Raw genomic sequence first — 22,583 nt, 5'->3', positions numbered from 1 at the left:
CTCTGCAACAGTTAATGTCCATTGCTGTCATACTATGATGAAGGAAGACAGCAACGGACATTGATTATGATAATGTGAACAAATCCTTAGTGTCCCAAATTGACCTAAAAAGTTCCTTTTAAGTCAGTTAATAAATGAACCATCAAGACATGTGTAGAGTTTTATGAGATGTAAAAGTAATTAAAATGTGTAAATCATTAAGGAGATACATAAAGTAAATATATTACGAGCCAATTTTTTTTTTACATAATGCTGTTTTACAGGCCTGCTGAAAAAAATTGCGCATATACATTAATATATAGAAATCTTTATATACACATCATAACTTATTTGTGAAATTATCATACTTTAGATTTCCATTGTCATATATTGTGTAAAACAAATATATGTCTCTGCTACATGTGATATGGTATATGTTCTTTGTTATGTTCAGAAGTAGACAGATCCCTCATGTTGATCGTATGCTTGGATCTGTTTCTTGATGTGGGTCAATTTCCCCTTTAAATAAATGCAGCGATCTTGTTTTTCTGTGAATGCAGGATCCTGAGGGAAACAAATAAAGATTATCTCATTAAGACACATGACAAAGCTTTATGGCTTTCTGCACTTTCTATACATTTCTGTCCCAGCCTTGGAATGGCAGTGGCTACTTCTGTAGTCAGATGACTAAACATTCCTAGGAATGTTTGACTGCAACAAAGTTCACAGTTCAGTCCTCAGATCATTCTAGCATCAATAATGAGTCTAGAAGTGTCTGGAAAGTTTCTTGTATGTATTTGAATTTGTTCACTATATATCTAGCAGCCTAAACTACATAATGTAGGAAATTGTAATAATATTTTTAATTTATTTATTATACTTACTTATATAGAGGATTAGTATTCTTTTAGCACAATAAATAATACATTTAAGGGTATGTTCACACAGAGTTTTTTTGGAGTGGATTTTGACGTGGAATCCGCCTTAAAATCCGCCTCCAAAAATGTCTCTCATTGCCTTCAATGGGAGCCGCTCGCTTCTTTTTTCCACTAGCTAGTAGTGGAAAAAAGAAGCGAGCTGCCCTATCTTGCTGGGGAATCCACGGCTGACTCAGCCACGGCAGCCGTGGCGCGAGACTCCCTTCTTCTGGCCTAATCCGGAGCAGAATGGTGCGACTAGCCATGCGGAAGTATTCACACATGGAATGCAAATTCTGCCATGTGAACATACTCTAAGGTTTAGGCCTCACATTGCGGAAACGCAATGTGTTTTATTGCAGGTTTTGCTGCTGTGTTTTGAGCCAAAATCAAGAGTGACTAGAAAAGGAAGGGGAAATATATAGGAAGTTCTACTTCTACCTTCTCTTCAATCCACTCCTGGCTTTGGCTCAAAGAAACACACTAAAATCTGCAACAACAAAAGCTACATTTCCGCAATGTGGGGCTTTAGCCTTAGTGTTTTCTAACATTGACGCATAAGTCTTGAGCACTTCCCATTGTGTTTTAATTTAAAACATAGCACAGTGTTGTCAGGAATTGTATTGGGGAATTGCAGTTGTTGGGGTGTAGGGAGCGCCCATGTACAGACTTAATATTGGGGCCCAGCAGCTTCACAATAAATGTCTGCTTTTTTACCATGCTTTCAGAATGATACAATTCTTTCATTTTTTTTCATAAATATCCCTGATTATACAGAGTCTCACTTTTGTCCATGTGCCTTGTATTGCAGGCCAGTTCTATCAAGAGAATATAGAAAACCTCCTTTCATATACCTTTTTGCAGTATTTAGAGGGATCCTCATTTATTAGCCATTGAGGAGGAGAGTTACAGAACAAATAACATCTATCACTCTGGATGACTCTCAAGTATAATACAGACAACTTATTCATATGAATGGGCATTTTGTAATGCCTTGCTTTCCCTATGCCAGCGCTGCGGGGAAATTGAACACTTTTTGCCCAGTTTCCCTACAGATTCCAGCTGAATGCTGGGGGTTTGTGCAGAGGGAGACCCCTTCTAACAATTAGAAAACGTAGAAAGTAGTAATAGCAACAGTTTTTGTTAGGTTCCCACTACTATTGCCTCTCCATTGTCAGGGTCCGTCAGGGACCTGAGCAATGGAAAAGCAGACCGTTAAAATAGTGTTTACACACAGAGCCTGGCATAACCCATTGGATATAATAAGGTCCATCAGGTGTCCATTTTTAAACTGAAACAATTTTAACCACTTCAGTACCGGGTCAATTTGTGGTCCGGGACCAGACACATTTTAGGTTTAATTTGTATGTGAAGTTATGAGGGCTGTAACATTTTTCTCGTATGTCTCATTCAACTAATTTTTGCGTCTTTTTTTGGGGACACATAGGGATTTATTTTTATGTTGTTTTTATTTTCGAATGTGTTTTAATTTTTCACTTTTCATTTTTTTTAACTTAACAAAACAAAGTGCTACTGAAAAACTTTATAAGGCTAAGGCCCCACGGGCCGTAATCGCAGCGCTAAAGCACAGCGGAATGAACCACGGCATGAACGCACTGCAGTTCTTTCCGCAATGCTTTCAACAGAAAGTTTGCAGAGTTTTCCTCTGCGGACTTTCTGTTACAATTATATCTATGGGAAAGCCAACGGCGTTCCTGTAGATATAATTGACGTGCTGCGATTTGCAAAGCCGCAACGGCTTTGAAAATCGCAGCGTGTCCGCACTGCGTTTTTTTTTCGCAAAGTGGGCACGGGATTTGCATGAATCCCATCCCTTTGCTTGCACTGTAAAATGCCGCGATTTTTCCCGCAGCGCCTCCGCTGTGGGAAAATCGCAGTATTTAAGTCCCGTGGGGCCCTGGCCTAAAATAGGATTTTTTAAATTATTTTATTTATATTTTTTATGTTTTTTTTTTTCCAGATTGTGTCCCCATAAGGTCATAATAGACCACTTTTTAATTTGTTAGGGAGGCTGATTTCCCCTGCAACTGCGGCTGGTACACTTAGCTATTCTTTAGACTTACAGATCTGATCTGGGTCCTGTAGGACCCAGCAGCTCGTGTAAGACGTTGATCCCGGCGGATCACGTGACTACTGGGTCAGAGGGCGGACCCATCATGGCGACGCGAATAGCTGTGTATACAGTGCTCATTGATGACCTTCTGTGACTTCGCTCTGGAACCTCCGGCTGAAGTTACAACCGGCTCCCAATATAAGTAGTTGCACAAGGCAACCACTTTCCGGACATAAATAATCTATGGATGGTCCGGAAGTGGTTACGCAAACACTGAAACAATGTCTCCAACGGAAACTCCAGCGTAGATGTGAATATAGCCTTAGTCTTAAGTGTTTTATAACCTTGAATAGAAACGGAAGTCCTTTTTCTGGTTCTAATCTGGTTCCTTCATTAATGAATTATCTAACCATTTCCTTAATACATGCCTTTGATTTTCCTTTCTTTGCAGTCCTTGCTAAAGTTATTAGCACTGAATTTTATTTTTTACATAGTTAGTATGGTTGAAAAAAGACATGTGTCCATCAAGTTCAAACAGGGGGTAGGAAACATCATAAAATCCTATACATTTCCATCAGTGGCGTAACTAGGAAAGGAAATTTTGACATGGCCCCCCCCCCCCCCAACCGACGTAGAAGACCTCGACCGACCCCCTCGTCTGCACTCTATTATGTCCCTTAGCACACAGTATTATGTCCCATAGTGGCTCCTGCACACAGTATTACGTCCCTTACTGGCCCCTGCACATAGTATTACCCCCATAGTGGCCCCTGCACACAGTATTATGTCCCATAGTGGCCCCTGCACACAGTATTATGTCCCATAGTGGCCCCTGCACACAGTATTATCCCCCATAGTGGCCCCTGCACACAGTATTATCCCCCATAGTGGCCCCTGCACATAGTATTATACCCCATAGTGGCCACTGCACACAGTATTATAGCCCATAGTGGCCCCTGCACACAGTATTATGTCCCATAGTGGCCCCTGCACACAGTATTATCCCACATAGTGACCCCTGCACACAGTATTATCCCCCATAGTGGCCCCTGCACACAGTATTATCCCCCATAGTGGCCCCTGCACACAGTATTATCCCCCATAGTGGCCCCTGCACACAGTATTATAGCCCATAGTGGCCACCCATAAACAACTATTATACTCTGGGGTCTTTTCAGACCCCAGAGTATAGTAATCGGAGACCCGGGTGGAATAAAAACATAAAAAATTACAGTTTCTTACCTGTCTCCGACTCCTACGTGATCTTCTCCGCTGGCGTCCTTATGAAATGACGTCAGACGTCACATGACCCGGGACGCAGGCCGGGTTCATGTGACGTCAAAGACGTCAGAAAGGAGGCCTGGCAGGATCGTGGAGAGGTAAGTAACACTGTTTGTTATGTTCCCTTACCTCTCCCGATCCGCCGATCATTATACTCGGGGGTCTGCAAAGACCCCCGAGTATAATGATAGTATTTGTGGGGCCCACGGTGTCACTTGCCGATCCCGGCCCAGCCAGGATCAGCAAGTGAATAGGGACCCTAACGGCCTATTTAAAAAAAAAACAAAAAACGCAGCGGTAGAGGCTGTCACCGGGCCCCTAATGGCCCGGGCCCTGTGGCAGCCGCCTCCGCTGCCTCTATGGTAGTTACGCCCCTGATTTCCATAACCATCAATACTATTTTGCTCTAAAAAGGCTTCTAATACTAAACTGTTAGATGTGATTGCTATGACCAGCTCCTGGGGTAGGCTATTCCACAGATTCACAGTCCTTACAGTGAAGAAGCCTTGTCACTCTTGAGATTAAACCTTTTTTTTCCCAGACGGAGAGAGTGTCCCTTTGTTTTTTTGAGGGGATTTTACATGGAACTGCTTTTCTCCATATTTCTTGTATGGGCCTGTTATATACAGTCCTATGAAAAAGTTTGGGCACCCCTATTAATCTTAATCATTTTTAGTTCTAAATATTTTGGTGTTTGCAACAGCCATTTCAGTTTGATATATCTAATAACTGATGGACACAGTAATATTTCAGGATTGAAATGAGGTTTATTGTACTAACAGAAAATGCGCAATATGCATTAAACCAAAATTTGACCGGTGCAAAAATATGGGCACCTCAACAGAAAAGTGACATTAATATTTAGTAGATCCTCCTTTTGCAAAGATAACAGCCTCTAGTCGCTTCCTGTAGCTTTTAATCAGTTCCTGGATCCTGGATGAAGGTATTTTGGACCATTTCTTTCTACAAAACAATTCAAGTTCAGTTAAGTTTGATGGTCGCCAAACATGGACAGCCCGCTCTCAAATGATCTGAAAACAAAGATTGTTCAACATAGTTGTTCAGGGGAAGGATACAAAACGTTGTCTCAGAGATTTAACCTGTCAGTTTCCACTGTGAGGAACATAGTAAGGAAATGGAAGACCACAGGGACAGTTCTTGTTAAGCCCAGAAGTGGCAGGCCAAGAAAAATATCAGAAAGGCAGAGAAGAAGAATGGTGAGAACAGTCAAGGACAATCCACAGACCACCTCCAAAGAGCTGCAGCATCATCTTGCTGCAGATGGTGTCACTGTGCATCGGTCAACTATACAGCGCACTTTGCACAAATAGAAGCTGTATGGGAGAGTGATGAGAAAGAAGCCGTTTCCTCACGTACGCCACAAATAGAGTTGCCTGAGGTATGAGAAAGCACATTTGGACAAGCCAGCTTCATTTTGGAAACAAAAATTGAGTTGTTTGGTTATAAAATAAGGCGTTATGCATGGCGTCCAAAAAGAAACAGCATTCCAAGAAAAACACATGCTACCCACTGTAAAATTTGGTGGAGGTTCCATCATGCTTTGGGGCTGTGTGGCCAATGCCGGCATCGGGAATCTTGTTAAAGTTGAGAGTCGCATGGATTCCACTCAGTATCAGCAGATTCTTGAGAATAATGTTCAAGAATCAGTGACGAAGTTGAAGTTACGCTGGGGATGGATATTTCAGCAAGACAATGATCCAAAACACCGCTCCAAATCCTCAGGCATTCATGCAGAGGAACAATTACAATGTTCTGGAATGGCCATCCCAGTCCCCAGACCTGAATATCATTGAACATCTGTGGGATGATTTGAAGCGGGCTGTCCATGCTCGGCGACCATCTAACTTAACTGAACTTGAATTGTTTGTCCAAAATACCTTTATCCAGGATCCAGGAACTGATTAAAAGCTACAGGAAGCGACTAGAGGCTGTTATCTTTGCAAAAGGAGGATCTACTAAATATTAATGTCACTTTTCTGTTGAGGTGCCCATACTTTTGCACCGGTCAAATTTTGGTTTAATGCATATTGCACATTTTCTGTTAGTACAATAAACCTCATTTCAATCCTGAAATATTACTGTGTCCATCAGTTATTAGATATATCAAACTGAAATGGCTGTTGCAAATACCAAAATATTTAGAACTAAAAATGATTAAGATTAATAGGGGTGCCCAAACTTTTTCATAGGACTGTATTTATACAGATTTATAATGTCTCCCCCTAAACGCCTCTTCTCCAGACTAAACAGATTTATCTCCTTTAGTTTTTCCTCATAAGTGAGGTCCTCCATGTCTCTTGTTAGTTTTGTGGCAGCTCTCCGTTTAACCTAGGACATCCTTTCTATGAACTGGTGCTCAGAACTGAGCTGTATAATCCAGATGGGGCTACAGAAATAACATATAAGGTGGTAATATTACATTCCTGTCCCGTGAACCCATACCTCTTTTGATACAAGACAATATCCTGCTGGTTTTAGAAGCAGCCGATTGGCATTACATGCTGTAATCTAATCTATGATCTTCAAGTACACCCAGGTCCTTCTCCACCTCTCCCAGCTTTACTCCCCCTATATGTTGCATGTGGATTATTTTTACTCAGGCGCTAACTTTACATTTATCCACATTGAACCTCATTTGCCATGTGGATGCCCAAACACTCAGTCTGTCCAAGTCTGCTTGTAACCTGCCTACATCCTCTATAGACTGTACTGTACTACATAGCTTGGTGTCATCTGCAAAAATAGAGACACTGCTCTTAAAGGGGTTGGTCACTTTCAGACCAATATTAACCACTTCCGACCGCCCATAGACTATATACGTCCGGGAAGTGGTTGCCTTGTTCTGACAGGACTTGCCGGTACGTCCTGTTAGAACACAGCTATTGCACGAGATCGTGCAATTGCTGAAGCTGGGAGCCGGCTGTAACTTCAGCCGGAGCTCCCAGAGAGAAGACAGGGAAGGTTTATTCCCGTCCCTGCCTTCTCGATCACTGTGTATACAGCGCTCAGTTCCAGTTTCAGTGGAAATCAGCCTCCCTAACAAAGAAAAAAGTGATCAGATGTCCCCAAAGGTCTCTTATGACCTTATGGGGACACCATCTGAAAAAGAATATATAAAAAAATTAATAAAAAGTAATAAAAATGTAAATAAAATAATTAAAAAATAAGTAAAATAATAAGTAAAATAATGCACCAATAAAATGCTGTTATTAAAGGTTATAGCTCCACCCCCGACGTCACCATATAAAATAAAAATTACCTTAATGGAGAGGAAAAACTATTTTATAAAGCTTTTTAGTGACACTGTGTGTTAAATAAAAAAAAGAAGAAAAAAAAATGAAAACCAGACACAATTTCCCTCCTATTTTGTTTATATTTTCCCGGATATAAAAAAAAATTAAAACATATTAGTTGAATGAGACGTATAAAAAAAAATGTTACAGCCCTCTAAACTGCACATACAAAATAAACCGAAAATTTGTCTGGTCCTGGACCAGAAATTGGCCCGGTACTGAAGTGGTTAAGAGACAAATGTTATTGTTTGTACAATATAAAGATATACAATTTTCCAATATACTTTCTGTATCAATTCTTCACTGTTTTCTAGATCTCGGCTTGCTGTCATTCATTCTGTTACTTCTAGTGGATAAAACTCTGACCATGGTCATGTGATTTACGGCCCATGGTCATGTGATGGACACAGGTGCACAGCTGATTACCAGGCAGATGTCTGATTACTGGGCTGTGACTATAACGAGCGGCACCTGTGTACTCATCACATGACCATGGACTGTAAATCACATGACCATGGTCATCGTCCTCTAGAAGTAACAGAATGAATGACAGCAAGCCGAAATCTAGAAAACTGTGAGGAATTGATACAGGAAGTATATTGGAAAATTGTACAACTTTCTATTGTACAAACCATAACATTTGTCTCTCAATATTGGTCTGAAAGTGGCCAACTCCTTTAACTCCATCTTCTATATTATTAATAAATAAGTTACATAACAGCAGACTCAGCTCTGAACCCTGGGGTACACCACTTATAACAGAGGACCCAGCACTGAACCCTGGGGTACACCACTTATAACAGAGGACCCAGCACTGAACCCTGGGGTACACCACTTATAACAAAGGACCCAGCACTGAACCTTGGGGTACACCACTTATAACAGAGGACCCAGCACTGAACCCTGGGTATACCACTTATAACAGAGGACCCAGCACTGAACCCTGGGGTACACCACTTATAACAGAGGACCCAGCACTGAACCCTGGGGTACACCACTTATAACAGAGGACCCAGCACTGAACCCTGGGGTACACCACTTATAACAGAGGACCCAACACTGAACCCTGGGGTACACCACTTATAACAGAGGACCCAGCACTGAACCCTGGGGTACACCACTTATAACAGTGGACTAGTCTGAGTTGCAGTCATTGACCACAACTTTCTGCATACGAACCTTTAACCAGCTTTCAATCTGGTTACAAACAATATTTTCCAATCTGATGGACCTGATTTTACTCATTAAACATCTATGAGGGATGGTGTCAAAAGCCTTTACAATGTCCAGGAACACTACAGGTATATCTACAGCCTCAAATACTTACATTTTTTTTCTTTTCATACTTTTCAGTGATTGCTTTGATTCTATCTGATGCCTGTAAGAATAAAGAATAGATGAATTATTGCCCTGTGACCTCAGCATCAGTAATTCTAGGTTAAATAGTATCTGTCACAGGTTTCCCAATCCAATAAAAGTGGTGTTTGGTCACAAAACGTTAAAGCAATATAGAGATGTAATGTCCCGGTACTGCTAGCCCAATTCCCTTTTATAGTCCTTGCAGACCGAGATGATATGGACATTTGCATATAAGGTAAAGCGTTTATTCCCCCTTCATTCCTTCATTTCTATTTTTCTAGAGCCAGCACACAGGGGGTCTATTAATGCGCCATCTTGTGCAACGTTTTTGTGTACTACACCTGCCTATATTTACTATTGTAATGTAATTTGAGCTGGCACTGTAAAGGGAGTGTCCATTATAATTAGGTGACCTCCAGGACCACTCAAGGGAGCTTGGCTGGCCTGGAGGCGGAGCTGAGTGACCGCCCTCTCTAGAGAGGGGGTTGGGAACTTTTTGGGTTTTTTGTCTTTTTTTGGTGTGGAGAAACAGCAGCAGACTGGGCACATGGAGAGCTGAAAAATGGCCGCCAGCTCCCACAGCCCTGCCAGCAGAGATGTCTCTCCCTCTGTTCTCAAGATCCTTCTCGGAGAGTGTTTTCCTCTGAAGCTCCAATCTTACAAGCGCTAAAGTTGACGGACCTGCCTATCCATACATCTGGGACGTCTACACGTATCTCTCTATCCAAGTAAGTCTTTGGGACAAATCTATATTTAAGAAGCCCATAGCTAGCCTGGCAGAAATCGAGGATCGCTCGCTGCCGGCACTTCTAGTCGCTCCCCTACATACGTGTACCCAGTTGTTGAGGAATAACCCCCTGGATACAGGCCGTCTTTACAAGTATATACAAGTTTACTACTCAAGCAACTATTAATTAATCTATCCAAAGCATTCCTGCTCCAAGCTCCAGCACCTGCTTAATTGGATACTACCTACAAAGATCGCTGTATTGTATGTGAAGAATTACTCCAAATGTACATTTGTATTACCTTGTCCTGCTAGTAAAAAGAGCAACGATTACCCCCGAAGCCTGGTTGTCTGTTGTCACTGTCAGATATCAGAGTGGGGGTGGGTAATCGGGGACATCAAAAAGGAGATTTTGTGCACATTTGGGACCCAGGGACCCCCTGAAATATATTACCCGTGATACCAGCCCTGGCCTTCCTGAGTGTTGCAGAGAGAATTCTCATTGTCCATTTAGCAGCAAATGACATTTTCAGCCTCTGCCTGTGTCAGAACTGTCTGTTGGCACATCAGACCCACCTCCGATGCACTTGCAGGCATATTTGCGTCTTCATAAAAAGATTATTATCTCTGCATTGGTTTGTGAATTTGTAGTCTTCTATTAAAGCCCCCTACACAGCATTATTATTGATTTGGGAAGCAGAAATGAAGAGGATGTAGCACTGGTGTTCATTTCACAGAACAGTAGAACGCTATCATTAGTTTGAAAGGCATTCTAGATCTAAAAGATTCCTTTTAACCCCTTCCTGACATCCACCGTACTATTACAGCAAATACTGGGTCTTTAAAGAACCACCAGGTCTCCATTGCATTCTACGGTGGAGAAAATGCCTGCAATCAGAGTTGAAACAAAAATTTAAAAATGCCTCAGATGGGAAAGGGTTAAAGAGTACCTTTCACCTCTACCAGCTATTTGCGATATTGTTGCTCCACTGATTCCAGTGCCGTTGGATTTTTTTTTCTCCCCCATGTATGTACGATACCTAATATCAATGTATGTAATGATTTTTAATCTAATTTTCATGTACGCACAATCATGTCAGAAGCTGTTAGTTTAGTTACTGTTGCTCTGTAGTGGTACATTCACACATTCAATTTTCTCACTGAAGATTTTCCACTGTGAATTTGGTGGAAAATCCATAGCAAAATCCTTAAATGGGATCTGTCACCAGGAAAATCAGTATCAGACTATTTACAATAGCTTGTAGGGCAGCTTCTACATGTTCCAGAAATGGCTTTTTTCTTCTGCATTGTAGCTCCATTTTCATGAAAATCAGGTTTTTACTCTAATTTAAATTAGCTGAAAAGGGCTTTAGGGGTATTTTTTCTCTCATTGGGACTTGCTCAAGTGACATCTTGTGCGTTGTCACACTTTGTCTACAGTTAAGGGAAGTTAACAAAAGTGGAGAGCAAAGCCCCAGCATGAGAAGAAACACCCCTAAAGCCCTTTTTGTCTAATTTGCATAAGAATAAAACAGTGATTTTAACAAAAATTTAGCTGCAATGAAAAATAAGAAATGCATTTTTGGAAAGTGTAGAAACCTCCCTACATGGTACTGTCATTAGTATGATACTGATTTTCCTGCTGACAGACTCTCTTTAACTAATCTGTGGAAAGATCAGCATATGTTACATGCAGAATGACTACGGATTTTGCTGCCAATTTGCCATGGATTTCACCCTATGTATTGCAGTCTCTACCAAAATTTGACATCATGCCGATTTAACACCCACACCAGAGGTCAATTTGTGCATGAATTTTAACACAGCATGTGAAAATTTTAAATTTTTTAGTAAAAACTCATGAACTTTACTACTACTACCACTACTACTACTGTCCCTACAGGTTAGAATTCTTTATCACCATATACTCAGCACTCATCTTTTAATTGCAAATTATCCTGGCGGCAGTTTTAGTGGTGTATATGTATATACTTTATACCAACAATATTTATGGGGGAACAAGCGCGTAACTTCAAGCTCATGGGCCTCAATGCAAAATCTTTTATGGGGCCCCTACCTACCTTGTGCCATTTAGAATAGTGGTAGAGGGATCTTTGGGGCTCCCTCAGGGTTCAGGGCCTAGTAGCAATTGTCACTTCTGCATTCCCTATAGTTATGTCGCTGTGTAGGAGTTATGGTGTATTATTTAGATGTACAGAATGGTAACACTATATGCATATTATGGTTTTGCATCACTATTTTTGTGCAAGGTACAGTGTCGGGGTCAGTATGTGTTGGAAGCATAGAAGAGGTGAATATAAGTATTTCTTATTTTTAGTCCTCTTTCCTGGGCCAGGTGCCTTTCAATTAATAATATATATAGCCTGGTTCCTCATGGTGGTCTGTGGCCCCAACCATCTCCAGCTGTCCATGGACCCCATACCCCTCTGGATCTGGTCACTACACCACTGATCACTGTACAACTCATACGTCCATAGTGAAGCCATATTACAAATCCATACCACGGAGATCCATAACACTGTTACATGGAAGAGCCCTTTTGTTAGATTACTTTTTCAACTGAATATAGACGAGGTAAACACATTTTATTGTGAATTATATGATAAGAAGTAGATTTACTTCTGGACTCACCTTCTGACTTTGAGGTCCACTAGTTAGTTTTTGCATCATGGTATCCAGTTCTTTAAACTTCTGTAAGGCAAGTCTAACTTCTGAATACAGTTCTTTATATTCAGTGTATTGGTCATTAAATACAGCTTTATAATTCTCTCTTTCCTCTGCACTCTTGATCTCTGGATACTTTCTGCAAAACAGAGAATATCATACTGGATTATCCCAGGTCACATAGTAGAAAGAATTTATAAGTGAAGGTGTTGGTATATTTGGTAAATAAAAACATGGCGAGGAAAGAACTTCAAAGGGCCATTATTATAAAGAACATTGACAAGTAGACTTTGAAAAGTCATTGAGGCCAGGGCCCCATGCCTCGATTTTGCAGCAGTGTTTTACAGCCCCTGTAAAGTGGATTGGGTTTTGGCAAATTTTAACCACACATTGCAGAAAATAATCTGCAGTGAAAATGCTGCAATTTGAAAATCACGCTTGTTTTTGCAAATTGCAGCATATCAATTACACCTACAGAAACAATGGAAGTTTCCATATAGGTATAGTGGAAACGGAAAGTCTGCAGAGGAAAACTCTGTGATTTTTTTTTTTTGTTAAAACCTCTGTGGGATAAACCGCAATGTGTTTTGCCTTTATGGCCCTTTTAGCCCTAAACAGAGCTTGGCCTCCCTGCCTTATCCAGCAGTCACTTTATTATCCAATGCAATGAATAAATGTCTGCCTATGTGTGGTAAATAAATTTTGCAAATACAATTTTAAGCAGTCTTGTTTAATGGATTTAGGGTCCATTCACACAGAGTTTCCGTGCACGGGTTCTGGCGCGGAATTTGCTTCAATGGGTTCCTTTTTCCACATCAGAATTCGCGCACAGAAACTCTGTGTGAATGGCCCCTAAGATACTTACACAACATAATCTGGTACCGTGTAAGGTTTTGGCCGGTACCCAGTGGGTATAGAACGACTTAAAGCTCCAGTGTCACTTCCTTTGTCTGAGAAATGGATGGTCTTCATGACTTTGCCTTTGACATTTCCTAATTCCTGAACTTCATCTTGAAAAACTATCCTTTTTGGTTTGGTTGCTCTCTGTGTAGATGGTAAAAAAAATAAATAATAATTATAAGATACAGTAAAGCCAAAAAATGGTTGCATGGTATATGAAGTTAATAAATGCAATGTATTTCACTGGTTTATATATATATGTGTGTGTATATATATATATATATATATATATATATATGTATAGTGACAATTGGGGGTAATTTAGCATCAAAGGTAGCGGTTTTCCTGGATTTACAGAGGTGTTGGTGGCGCTGGATGCCAAATAAACAGCAGATCAAGTTGTGCGATCCAAAATACCGGTAAGTGGCTTTATTCAGCTTATAACAGAACAAAAAAATAACAGACAGCCTAGCCCACACACAGGGCAATACCTCACTTCTTGAACCCTGTCTAATCTACCAAGGGCAAGATACTTTTCTGAGGTTTCTTCTCAGCAGTCTGGCTTGCGCTGAGCTTAATCAAGGCCCTTCTGGATTCCACTTCTCATGGGACAGACCGCCTGTCTGTCTCTAACTGGTCCACAGTGCACCTGCTCCTGTAGGGCACCAGCAGCACTCACTCTCTGAAGTTCGCTCCTTTTGGATTCCAGTTCTCTTGGGACAGACCTCCTGTCTGTCTCCAACTGGTCCAGTCCACCTGCTCCTGCAGGTCACCAGCAGCACTCTCCTGCTGTGTGCACTCCCTCTAGATTTGAGACCCTTTCCCAGGTATGGATGTGGTCAGGGTCCTTTTTAACACTGTTTTTGGTTGCTCTACAGCGCCCTCTAGGTTTACACCCTCACTATATATACCCTGTTTCCCCGAAAATAAGACACCCCCCCCTTCACCTTCTGGATCACATACAACCGGCAGTCATGCCGGCACTCCGCTAATTGTTCCCCGCTTCATTTGCTGATTGTTCCCCGCTCCAGCCGCTGCATAAAACATCCCCCGAAAATAAGAAAGGTCATATATTTCGTTAGCTAATTAATTATAAGTACATGTCTTATTTTCGGGGAAACAGGGTATATATAAAAAAAATATGAAATATTATTGTTTTTCTTCTCTTATTAGAAACCCAGTCATGATTTTCTTATTGTAGACATATTATCAGGCAGGGAGACTGCATGTATGAGAAGATAACCCTGCCACAACAAGGATATCATGACTGGGTTTTAGAGTATAAAAAGTTACTGCATTCATGGTCATAGCTATTGGCTTTTAAAGGGAGTCTATCATTGGAAAAAGTGCTTTTGAGCTAAACACATGTCTGAATAGCCTTTAAAAAGGCTATTCTACTACTACCTTCACTTTTTCCCTGCTGTTTCTTTATAAACCGCTTTATTTCTTTATGTAAATTAACCCCATGGAGCACCCTGGGAGTTCCTCAGGCCCTCCGAGCACCCCCCTCATCATACCCAGGGGTGTAACTACCGTAGAAGCAGCAGAGGCAGCTGCCACAGGGCCCGGGCCATTAGGGGGCCCGGTGACAGCTGCTACCGCTGCGTTTTCTTTTTTTTAATAGTCTGTTACGGGCCCTATTTACTTGCCGATCCTGGCTGGGCCAGGATCGGCAAGTGACACCGCGGGCCCCACAAATACTATCATTATACTCGGGGGTCTTTGCAGACCCCCGAGTATAATGATTGGCGGACCGGGAGAGGTAAGGGAACGTAAAAAATACTGCTACTTACCTCTCCACGATCCTGCCAGGCCTCCTTCATACTTGTCTGATGTCTCTGACATCACATGAACCCGGCCTGCTTCCTGGGTCATGTGATGTCCGACGTCATTAAAGAAGGACGAGAGCGGCGGGTGACAGCGTAGGAGTCTGGGGAACAGGTAAGCAACTGTTTTTTTTTAATGTTTTTATTCCCCCGGGTCTCCGATTATTATACTCTGGGGTCTGAAAGACCCCAGAGTATAATAATTGTTTATGGGTGTCCACAGTGGGACATAATACTGTGTGAGGGGCCACTATGGGGGATAATACTGTGTGCAGGGGACACTATTGGGGATAATACTGTGTGCAGGGGCCGCTATGGGTGATAATACTGTGTGCAGGGGCCAGTATGGGGTATAATACTGTGTGCAGGGGCCACTATGGGGGATAATACTGTGTGCAGGGGCCACTATGGGGGATAATACTGTGTGCAGGGGCCACTATGGGGCATAATACTGTGTGCAGGGGACACTATGGGGGATAATACTGTGTGCAGGAGCCACTATGGGGGATAATACAGTGTGCAGGGGACACTATAGGGCATAATACTGTGTGCAGGGGCAACTATGGGGGATAATACTGTGTGCAGGGCCACTATGGGACATAATACTGTGTGCAGGGGACACTATGGGGCATAATACTGTGTGCAGGGGCCACTATGGGGCATAATACTGTGTGCAGGGGCCACTGTGGGGGATAATACTGTGTGCAGGGCTTACTAAGGGACATAATACTGTTTGCAGGGGCCACTATGGGGATAATACTGTGTGCAGGGGCCACTATGGGGCATAATACTGTGTGCAGGGGCCACTATGGGGGATAATGCTGTGTGCAGGGGACACTATGGGGGATCATACTGTGTGCAGGGGACACTATTGGGGATAATACTGTGTGCAGGGGACACCATGGGGCATAATACTGTGTGCAGGGGCCACTATTGGGGATAATACTGTGTACAGGGTCCACTAATGGACATAATACTGTGTGCAGGGCTTACTAAGGGACATAATAGAGTGCGGAGGAGGGGGTCGGTCGAGGTCTTCGGCGTCGGTGTCGGTTGGGGGGGCGGCATGTCAAAAGTTCTCCACGGGGCCCCGCCATTCCTAGTTACGCCAATGGTCATACCTTTATTCACGCCCCTCCAGTGCTTGTGCTCCATCTCTCCTTCTCCTTCCTGGATATTGTGCTGTGCTCTTGCCTCAGATCACGCTGTTTGAGTTCAAATCTCAGGCATGCGCAGTACTGTGCATGTCCTTGCGGCCATTTTGTTGTAGTAATCTACACAACAGTATGCTCAGTTCAGTAGTTGACTACATCAAAATGGCTACATGCAGAGTCCGAGATTTGAACTTGAACAGTGCAATCTGAGGCAAGAGCACAGCACAATATCCAGGAAGGAGGAGTAGAGATGGGAATAAAAGTATGATGCGGGTGGGTGCTTGGATTCCCTGGGGAATACCCAGGGTGCTCCTTGGGGCTAATTTGCATAAAGAAATAAAGTAGTTTATAAAGAAACAGCGGGGAGACCTAAAAAAGTAAAGGTAGCAGTAGAATAGCCTTTTTAAATGCTATTCAGATGTGTTTAGCTCAAAAGCACTTTTCCCAATTATAGACTCCCTTTAAAATGTACTGAAAGTCTCTACTTGGTCTGTATAATGTCTACATGAATGCCAGGACCCATTGCCTTCCAGCAGAACAATGCTGAGAGCTTCACATTATATCTTCCCTTGGTAAGAGTTGCTCTCAATTTAAACTAGGCTTTCTGTTCTCATTCGTGCAGGCAGCGCGCGGTAAGCACGCAGATCCCATTATAGTCTATGGGATCCGTGTGCTTTTACAGCACAGCGCTTGCAATTGCAATTCCGTCCGGGTGGACGCCATGTGGACTCTAACCGCACGGAATACATACGCTAATGTGAACCAGGGGTCAGCCTTGAGAAATATTTTCTTTATGGAAAAACTTCAGGGCATGGCTTGCTGGGTTTCCTTGAGGAAAGGAACGTCACAGCTTTATTACAGATTTATTATTGCTGTACATGCTGCATTGTTGGAAAAAAAATGGAGACTACTTACGGACACTGTAGTATAAACAGATATGACTGAAACTAAAATACTGCAAAGAGTAGAACATTTTAAGTGGTTATCAATTGTATAATAAATGATTTATGAAGACACAATAAATAAAGTGATGGGACAGGGAGATGAGAAGAAAAAGAAGAGTTAGAAATGCATATGTAATTAAAGTAGAAATAGTGAGTGAAAGTAAAAGAAGACATATAAAATCAAATGGAGTTGGTGCTACAACAGAGAAGAATGAGTGAGATTTCATGACTTGAAACCCCCTCACCTGAATGTTCGCAGCCTGCCTGCGCCTTTCTTCATGCCTCCACATTTTTAGACAAACCAAAGAAGTAGCCAAGTACAAGAACATGTTGAAGAAGAGAAATGCTATGGCTGCCACCTGACCTCCTTCCACTCTACAGAATGCCACGATTAGTGGGTTTACAGCAAAAATAGAGTAGCAAAGACCACCACGGTTTATGTCATTGACATAAGCAATGCCTGCTGCCATGTATAACAGACACATAAAAATGTTGATGGCGAACTCCGTGAGAGGCCACCAGTGGGAGTCAAGGAGAATGGTCCGATAATATAAAGTCAGCCCCAACCCCAATAGGATCAAAGTGACAAACCAAACCAGACTGGCAACAAGCATCACAAATGGAGTCATTGGACCATAATAGCTATAGCCACCTGGCAATGTTCTTTGAAGTTCAGTGCCAAAAAGATTATACCACTGGTAATCCTTCTGTAAATAGGCACAGGTACAGGCAAACACCATGCCACCAAAAATCAACTGTACTCCAGCCATGATTCTGAGCAATCCAGGCCAGGACTTCATGTAGGAATATTTTAAATTGAATGCTTCTACCTTTTCTCCATAAATGGTGCACACCTGACTCTTCCTTTCAATAGAATTTGGAGTTTTCTTTTGCTTTATATCACTAACAGTGTCAGTGTTAATTGAAGATGTTTCTCTATAATCCCGACTCTTGTTAACAAGACTAGATTCTTTGCTAACATCCCCAAGTGATGAAATTGATGGTAAATTATGGACATCGTCTAAAGTGTAACATTCCTCTTCTGTCTTGCTTTTCCTGAAGAATCTTTTCCAGGAGTCAGGAATGAAACGTCGAACAGGCTTTAATCCATTTTTTCCCTTAACCTCAACATCATGGAGATCAGATGAGCTTTCAAGGTCTTTGCGCGCACCATGATCATAATAATCGAATGAGAAACTTGGAGCATCTCCCCACTTTGGAGTCTCTGTCTGCCACACCAATGGTTTTCGGCTTCTATTCTTATCAGGTAGTAAAGAGAAGGAAGACATTGCACTTCTATCAATGTGACTTCATGTAAAATGCTGCTGAAAATATATCTGTAGGCATCAGTTTTTTTCTTATGTCTCGAAGGACAATGTGCTCTAGTTTATGAACCACGTGGTATATGTAAGTTTTCTTCACACAGAAAAAAAATCTGAAAAAAGAAAAGAAGTAAATATTATCATGCATTTTTGTCTTTTGAATGTATTGACATATTTACAGACTAAAAGGGTTTATAAATTTAGGATAAGTCATCAATGTCAGATTTGTGGGAGTCCCACACCCTAATCCCAGGGCCGTACCTCTAATGAGGCGAGGTGAGGCAGTGGACTCAGGCAGCACTCCGGAAGGGGTGGCAGCCATGGCAATCAGCTTTTTTTTTTTTGCTAAACTAGCAAAGGAGAGAGGGTGCTCTAAAAACAACCTGAGCTGCCCTCTCCTGCACTGGTTTAGACCTCTGCGTCTCAGCGCTGAGATGCAGACGTCTTATTGCCAGGGAATTGAAGAGGCGGCAGAAGCAGGAGCAGCGGCGAGGTCAGTATGTAACTTTTTTTGTTTTATAATAGGCTGCTACCTGCTGGAGAATCCACAGCAGTTAGCGGCCTATTTACCTACCTCCCCGAGCCTGCTCACTGCTGCCCCTGCTTCCCCTTCTGCGATAGGCTGCGGAAGGCAGCAGTGAGCAGGCCCGTGCCCAGGCCGCGATCTCAGTACCACTATTATTATACTTGGGGGTGTTTTCAGATGTCATGTGATCTGGGACATTACCGTATAGGTCCAAAGCCTGCTCTAGCAGTACCATACAGGCCCGAAGCCTGTGCTAGTAGTAACAGCCTGTTACTGCTAGCACAGGCTTTGGGCCTGTATGATAATGTCCCAGACGTCTGTGCCAACAAACAGACAAAGCCTGTGCCAACATCCTGGAAAGCAAGTGGGACAGCAGGAGAAGCATGTCTGGGGGCATCAAGTACCTTTATTATGTCAGGATTCCCTGTCAGCTTGCGATATGCCGGAGCTGACTTTTTCGCATAGGAATGCATTGGCCAGTCTACGGGATTCGGCCAATCAACGCTGGTTCTGCCTGAGAGGCGGAGTCTAAGAGCCGTCCACAGCAGTTTCCATTCTGGCCCAATTTTAGACTCCGCCTCCTCAGGCAGAACCAGCGTTGATTGGCTGAATCCTGTAGACTGGCCAATATAATAATACCCCCCGAATATAATAATAGCGGTAGTGGGATCACGGCCTGGCTTGGGCCTATTCACTACCGCCCACCGCGGTCTATAGTACAAGGGGAAACAGAGGCGGCAGTGAACAGGTCCGGGGAGGTTGGTAAATAGGCCGCTACCTGCTGGGAATACTCCAGCAGGTAGCAGCCTATTATAAAACAAACAAACATAAAGTTCTCAGACTTACCGACCTCGATGCTGCTGCTGCTGCTCCCGCTGCCGCCGCCGCATCCTTTTCTCCTGGCAGACATCTGCGTATTACCGTAGGCGGCGTCATAACGCCGCCTACACTGAAACATAGATGTCTGAACCAGCACAAGGAGAGCGGCAGCTTTCCTGCGCTGGTTCAAACAAAAAAAAAGTAAAAAATAAATAAATAAAAAATGTCACGCTATCAATCCATACATCCTTTGCAATCGACCGGTAGATCGCGATCGACGTATTGGGCACCACTGCCCTAAACCTATTTTTCTGCCATACATATCAGAGGGTCACTGAATATAAATCAATTTAGTGGCATCACTGCTGGAGCAGCGATGGGGGCGTCCCCATTGCAGCTCGAAAACCGACCGCAGCGCCGCCTCTCTGGTCTTCGGTGTCCTCCCCTTGCTTCTTCAGCGTCTGTCGGACGCCTGCGCAGTACGCTCTGTTCGGCGAAGATTGCGGTCCCAGCCATAGTGCGGGCACTAACGACATGTTAACTAGAAAAAAATGTGTTTTAGTGGTAGAATCCCTACTCTCTCTCTCTCTCTTTCTCTCTCTCTCTCTCTCTCTCTCTCTCTCTCTCTCTCATTAGAGCAGAGTCCATGAATAAGAACTGTGCCTAGATTCATAACATCTTCATGTCTTGGGCATCAAACAAAGGAAATGAGAGCTCTTATCCTTCCATTCCAGTCATCCTGGAAGTCCTTCAGGATGGTTTGGACAAAGGCCTTCCACTGTGAAGGTTCAAGTTGCAGCCTTGTCAGCCTGCTTAGGTTTGCAGGCTGGGGATTGTCTTGCTAGATCCCCAGTATTGTGCTGCTAGTGAGGAGAAAGGGAAGTGCAGATTATGATTTTAATCTGTTTTTCTTTAGTCCCAACAGCAGCACAAGGAAAAAGCAGAAATACTCCAGTATTGCAGGCCCCAGTATTATGCTGCTGTTGGGACTAAGGGAAAGCAGATTAACATCATAATCTATGCTTCTGCTGTGTTTTGCTTACCCATCAAGTCTGTGGCAAAAATTTGCTTTTACCAGTAAAATTATGGCTTTTTGCAGTCTGCCATACAAATGCCAATATTTTGCAATGTATTATAATGCAATGCATTATTGATCAGACCCCCTGTAGTTTAAGACCCATAGGGGGTCTAATAAATGCAATAAATGAAATTTAAAAAAAAGTTTAAAAAAAATATCTAATAAATAAAAAAAATTAGAAATTTAATTCTAGAACACATATAAAAGTACTTAAATACTGTGAAACACATACACCATAGGTATCCCTTTGTCAAAAAAACTCTGATCTACAAACATATAAAAATATTTTTCCCGTACGGGTAATGCCATAGTGGAGAAAAAAAATCAAAAGTGCCAAACCGCCGTTTTTCACTTTTAAGAAACAGTGATCAAAGAAAATGGTATAAATAAAAAGCACACCTGCCCCTGCAAAAAAATATGCTCTACCCATCCCCATACACAGAAATATAAAATGTCAGAAACTTAAAAAAAAAAAAAAATTTCTTTGCAAAGTTTTGGATTTTTGTTAAGGGGTTAATAAAATATGTAAATAAAACTAAATAAATTTGGTGTCCCTGAATTCGTACCGAAAAGTAGAATACAGGTGACATGTCACTTTGGTCGCAAAAAGAATGATGTAAAAATTAAGCCTGTAAGAAAGTTGAAAAAAATGTACTTTTTTTCCAATTTCCCCAAATTCAGATTTTTTTTTTACAGCGTTCCAGTACATTATACAGAATAATAAATGGTACCATTATGAAGAACAATTTGTCCCACAAACAATGAGTCCTGATATGGCTCTGAGAACAGAAAAATCTAAAAAATTATGGCGTTTGAAAGGCAGGAATCAAAAATGAAAATCAAAAAATGTCACCAGGGGAAGGGGCTAAAGGTTTTTCTTTCAGTTATTTATTTGATGAGCTATCCTCAGAATAGGTAATCAATATTTGCTTGCTGGGGGCTGAATCCTAGTCCCTGTACAGATCAGCTGCTCAGCACTGCTGCTGGGCCCAGTACTATACAGTGTATGGATCAGTACATTGTATAGTGGTTGTGTAAAGTTACTGCAGCTCAGCTTTTGTTTATAAGTATGGTGCAGGTCATGGTGCAAGAATTTGTGACTATTTTATGGCAAAAAAAAACTGGAATAATTTGATACTTTTAGGTTTTGGGACAGAAAAATCCATTATATTTTCATTTTATCACATAAGAAAACCCAGAGAAGTCTGCATGACATACACCCATAGAAACATATCATACACAAGACATCTGCACTTATTACCTGCTTTGTAATGCTATTGTACGTACTGACTGTGAACTGTGTTACACGGCAGATAAAAGTTCAGGTGGCAAGGATAAACAAAAAAAAAATTTAGAACAACTTAGTGAACCTTTCTCATACCGCAGTAATCAACAATACATTTTCAATCTAATCTCATAATATAAAGACAATGTACAACTAAGGCACTGAACAGACTGTGCGACCTCATAACCTGATTTTCTAGGTTGTCTCTTAAGAATAGATATAAATATCCCTCCATTACACTCTTACCTGACTCAATATATTTCTTAGGCCCATTTCTTGTTTCAGGATTGGGGTTTATCACCACATAGCATACATTTTCACTTCCCGGTGAAACTCTCCACTCATATTTTGAGAGAAGGGAGTCACAGTCTTTTGTACTGTTATCTTCATGCA

The 22,583-nt window shown here is 42.0% G+C and overlaps 1 protein-coding gene across 3 annotated transcripts; it reads right to left on the bottom strand.

Moving 5' to 3' along the window:
- Positions 1–349: 349 nt before the first annotated feature.
- Positions 350–22,509, bottom strand: OCEL1 (occludin/ELL domain containing 1). 3 transcript variants are annotated; one of them, XM_075281362.1, is made up of 6 exons: positions 22,437–22,509; positions 17,406–18,595; positions 13,202–13,380; positions 12,304–12,475; positions 8,893–8,943; positions 350–543 (listed from the first exon to the last, which is right to left on the bottom strand). In XM_075281362.1, the coding sequence occupies exons 2-6, from the start codon at positions 18,447–18,449 to the stop codon at positions 430–432; spliced, it is 1,560 nt and encodes a 519-aa protein (XP_075137463.1). In that variant the 5' UTR covers positions 18,450–18,595; positions 22,437–22,509; the 3' UTR covers positions 350–429. The 3 variants fall into 3 exon arrangements, with proteins under 3 accessions (XP_075137463.1, XP_075137473.1, XP_075137482.1); XM_075281372.1 differs by having other exon boundaries at positions 17,991–18,595; XM_075281381.1 differs by having other exon boundaries at positions 18,015–18,595.
- Positions 22,510–22,583: the final 74 nt, after the last annotated feature.

Source organism: Leptodactylus fuscus, chromosome 1, assembly GCF_031893055.1.
Source record: "Leptodactylus fuscus isolate aLepFus1 chromosome 1, aLepFus1.hap2, whole genome shotgun sequence".
NCBI lineage: Eukaryota > Metazoa > Chordata > Amphibia > Anura > Leptodactylidae > Leptodactylus > Leptodactylus fuscus.
Note: the sequence above shows the minus strand (reverse complement) of the source record. Positions and strands in the feature narration are given on the sequence as shown.

Coding starts and splice junctions, on each gene's coding strand:
- OCEL1 (XM_075281362.1), bottom strand. CDS start 18,449: ATGTCTTCCTTCTCTTTACTACCTGATAAGAATAGAAGCCGAAAACCA. Junction 13,381..17,405: donor GGCAGGCTGCGAACATTCAG/GTGAGGGGGTTT, acceptor CCATCTACACAG/AGAGCAACCAAACCAAAAAG. Junction 12,476..13,201: donor ACGGTACCAGATTATGTTGT/GTAAGTATCTTA, acceptor TCTGTTTTGCAG/AAAGTATCCAGAGATCAAGA.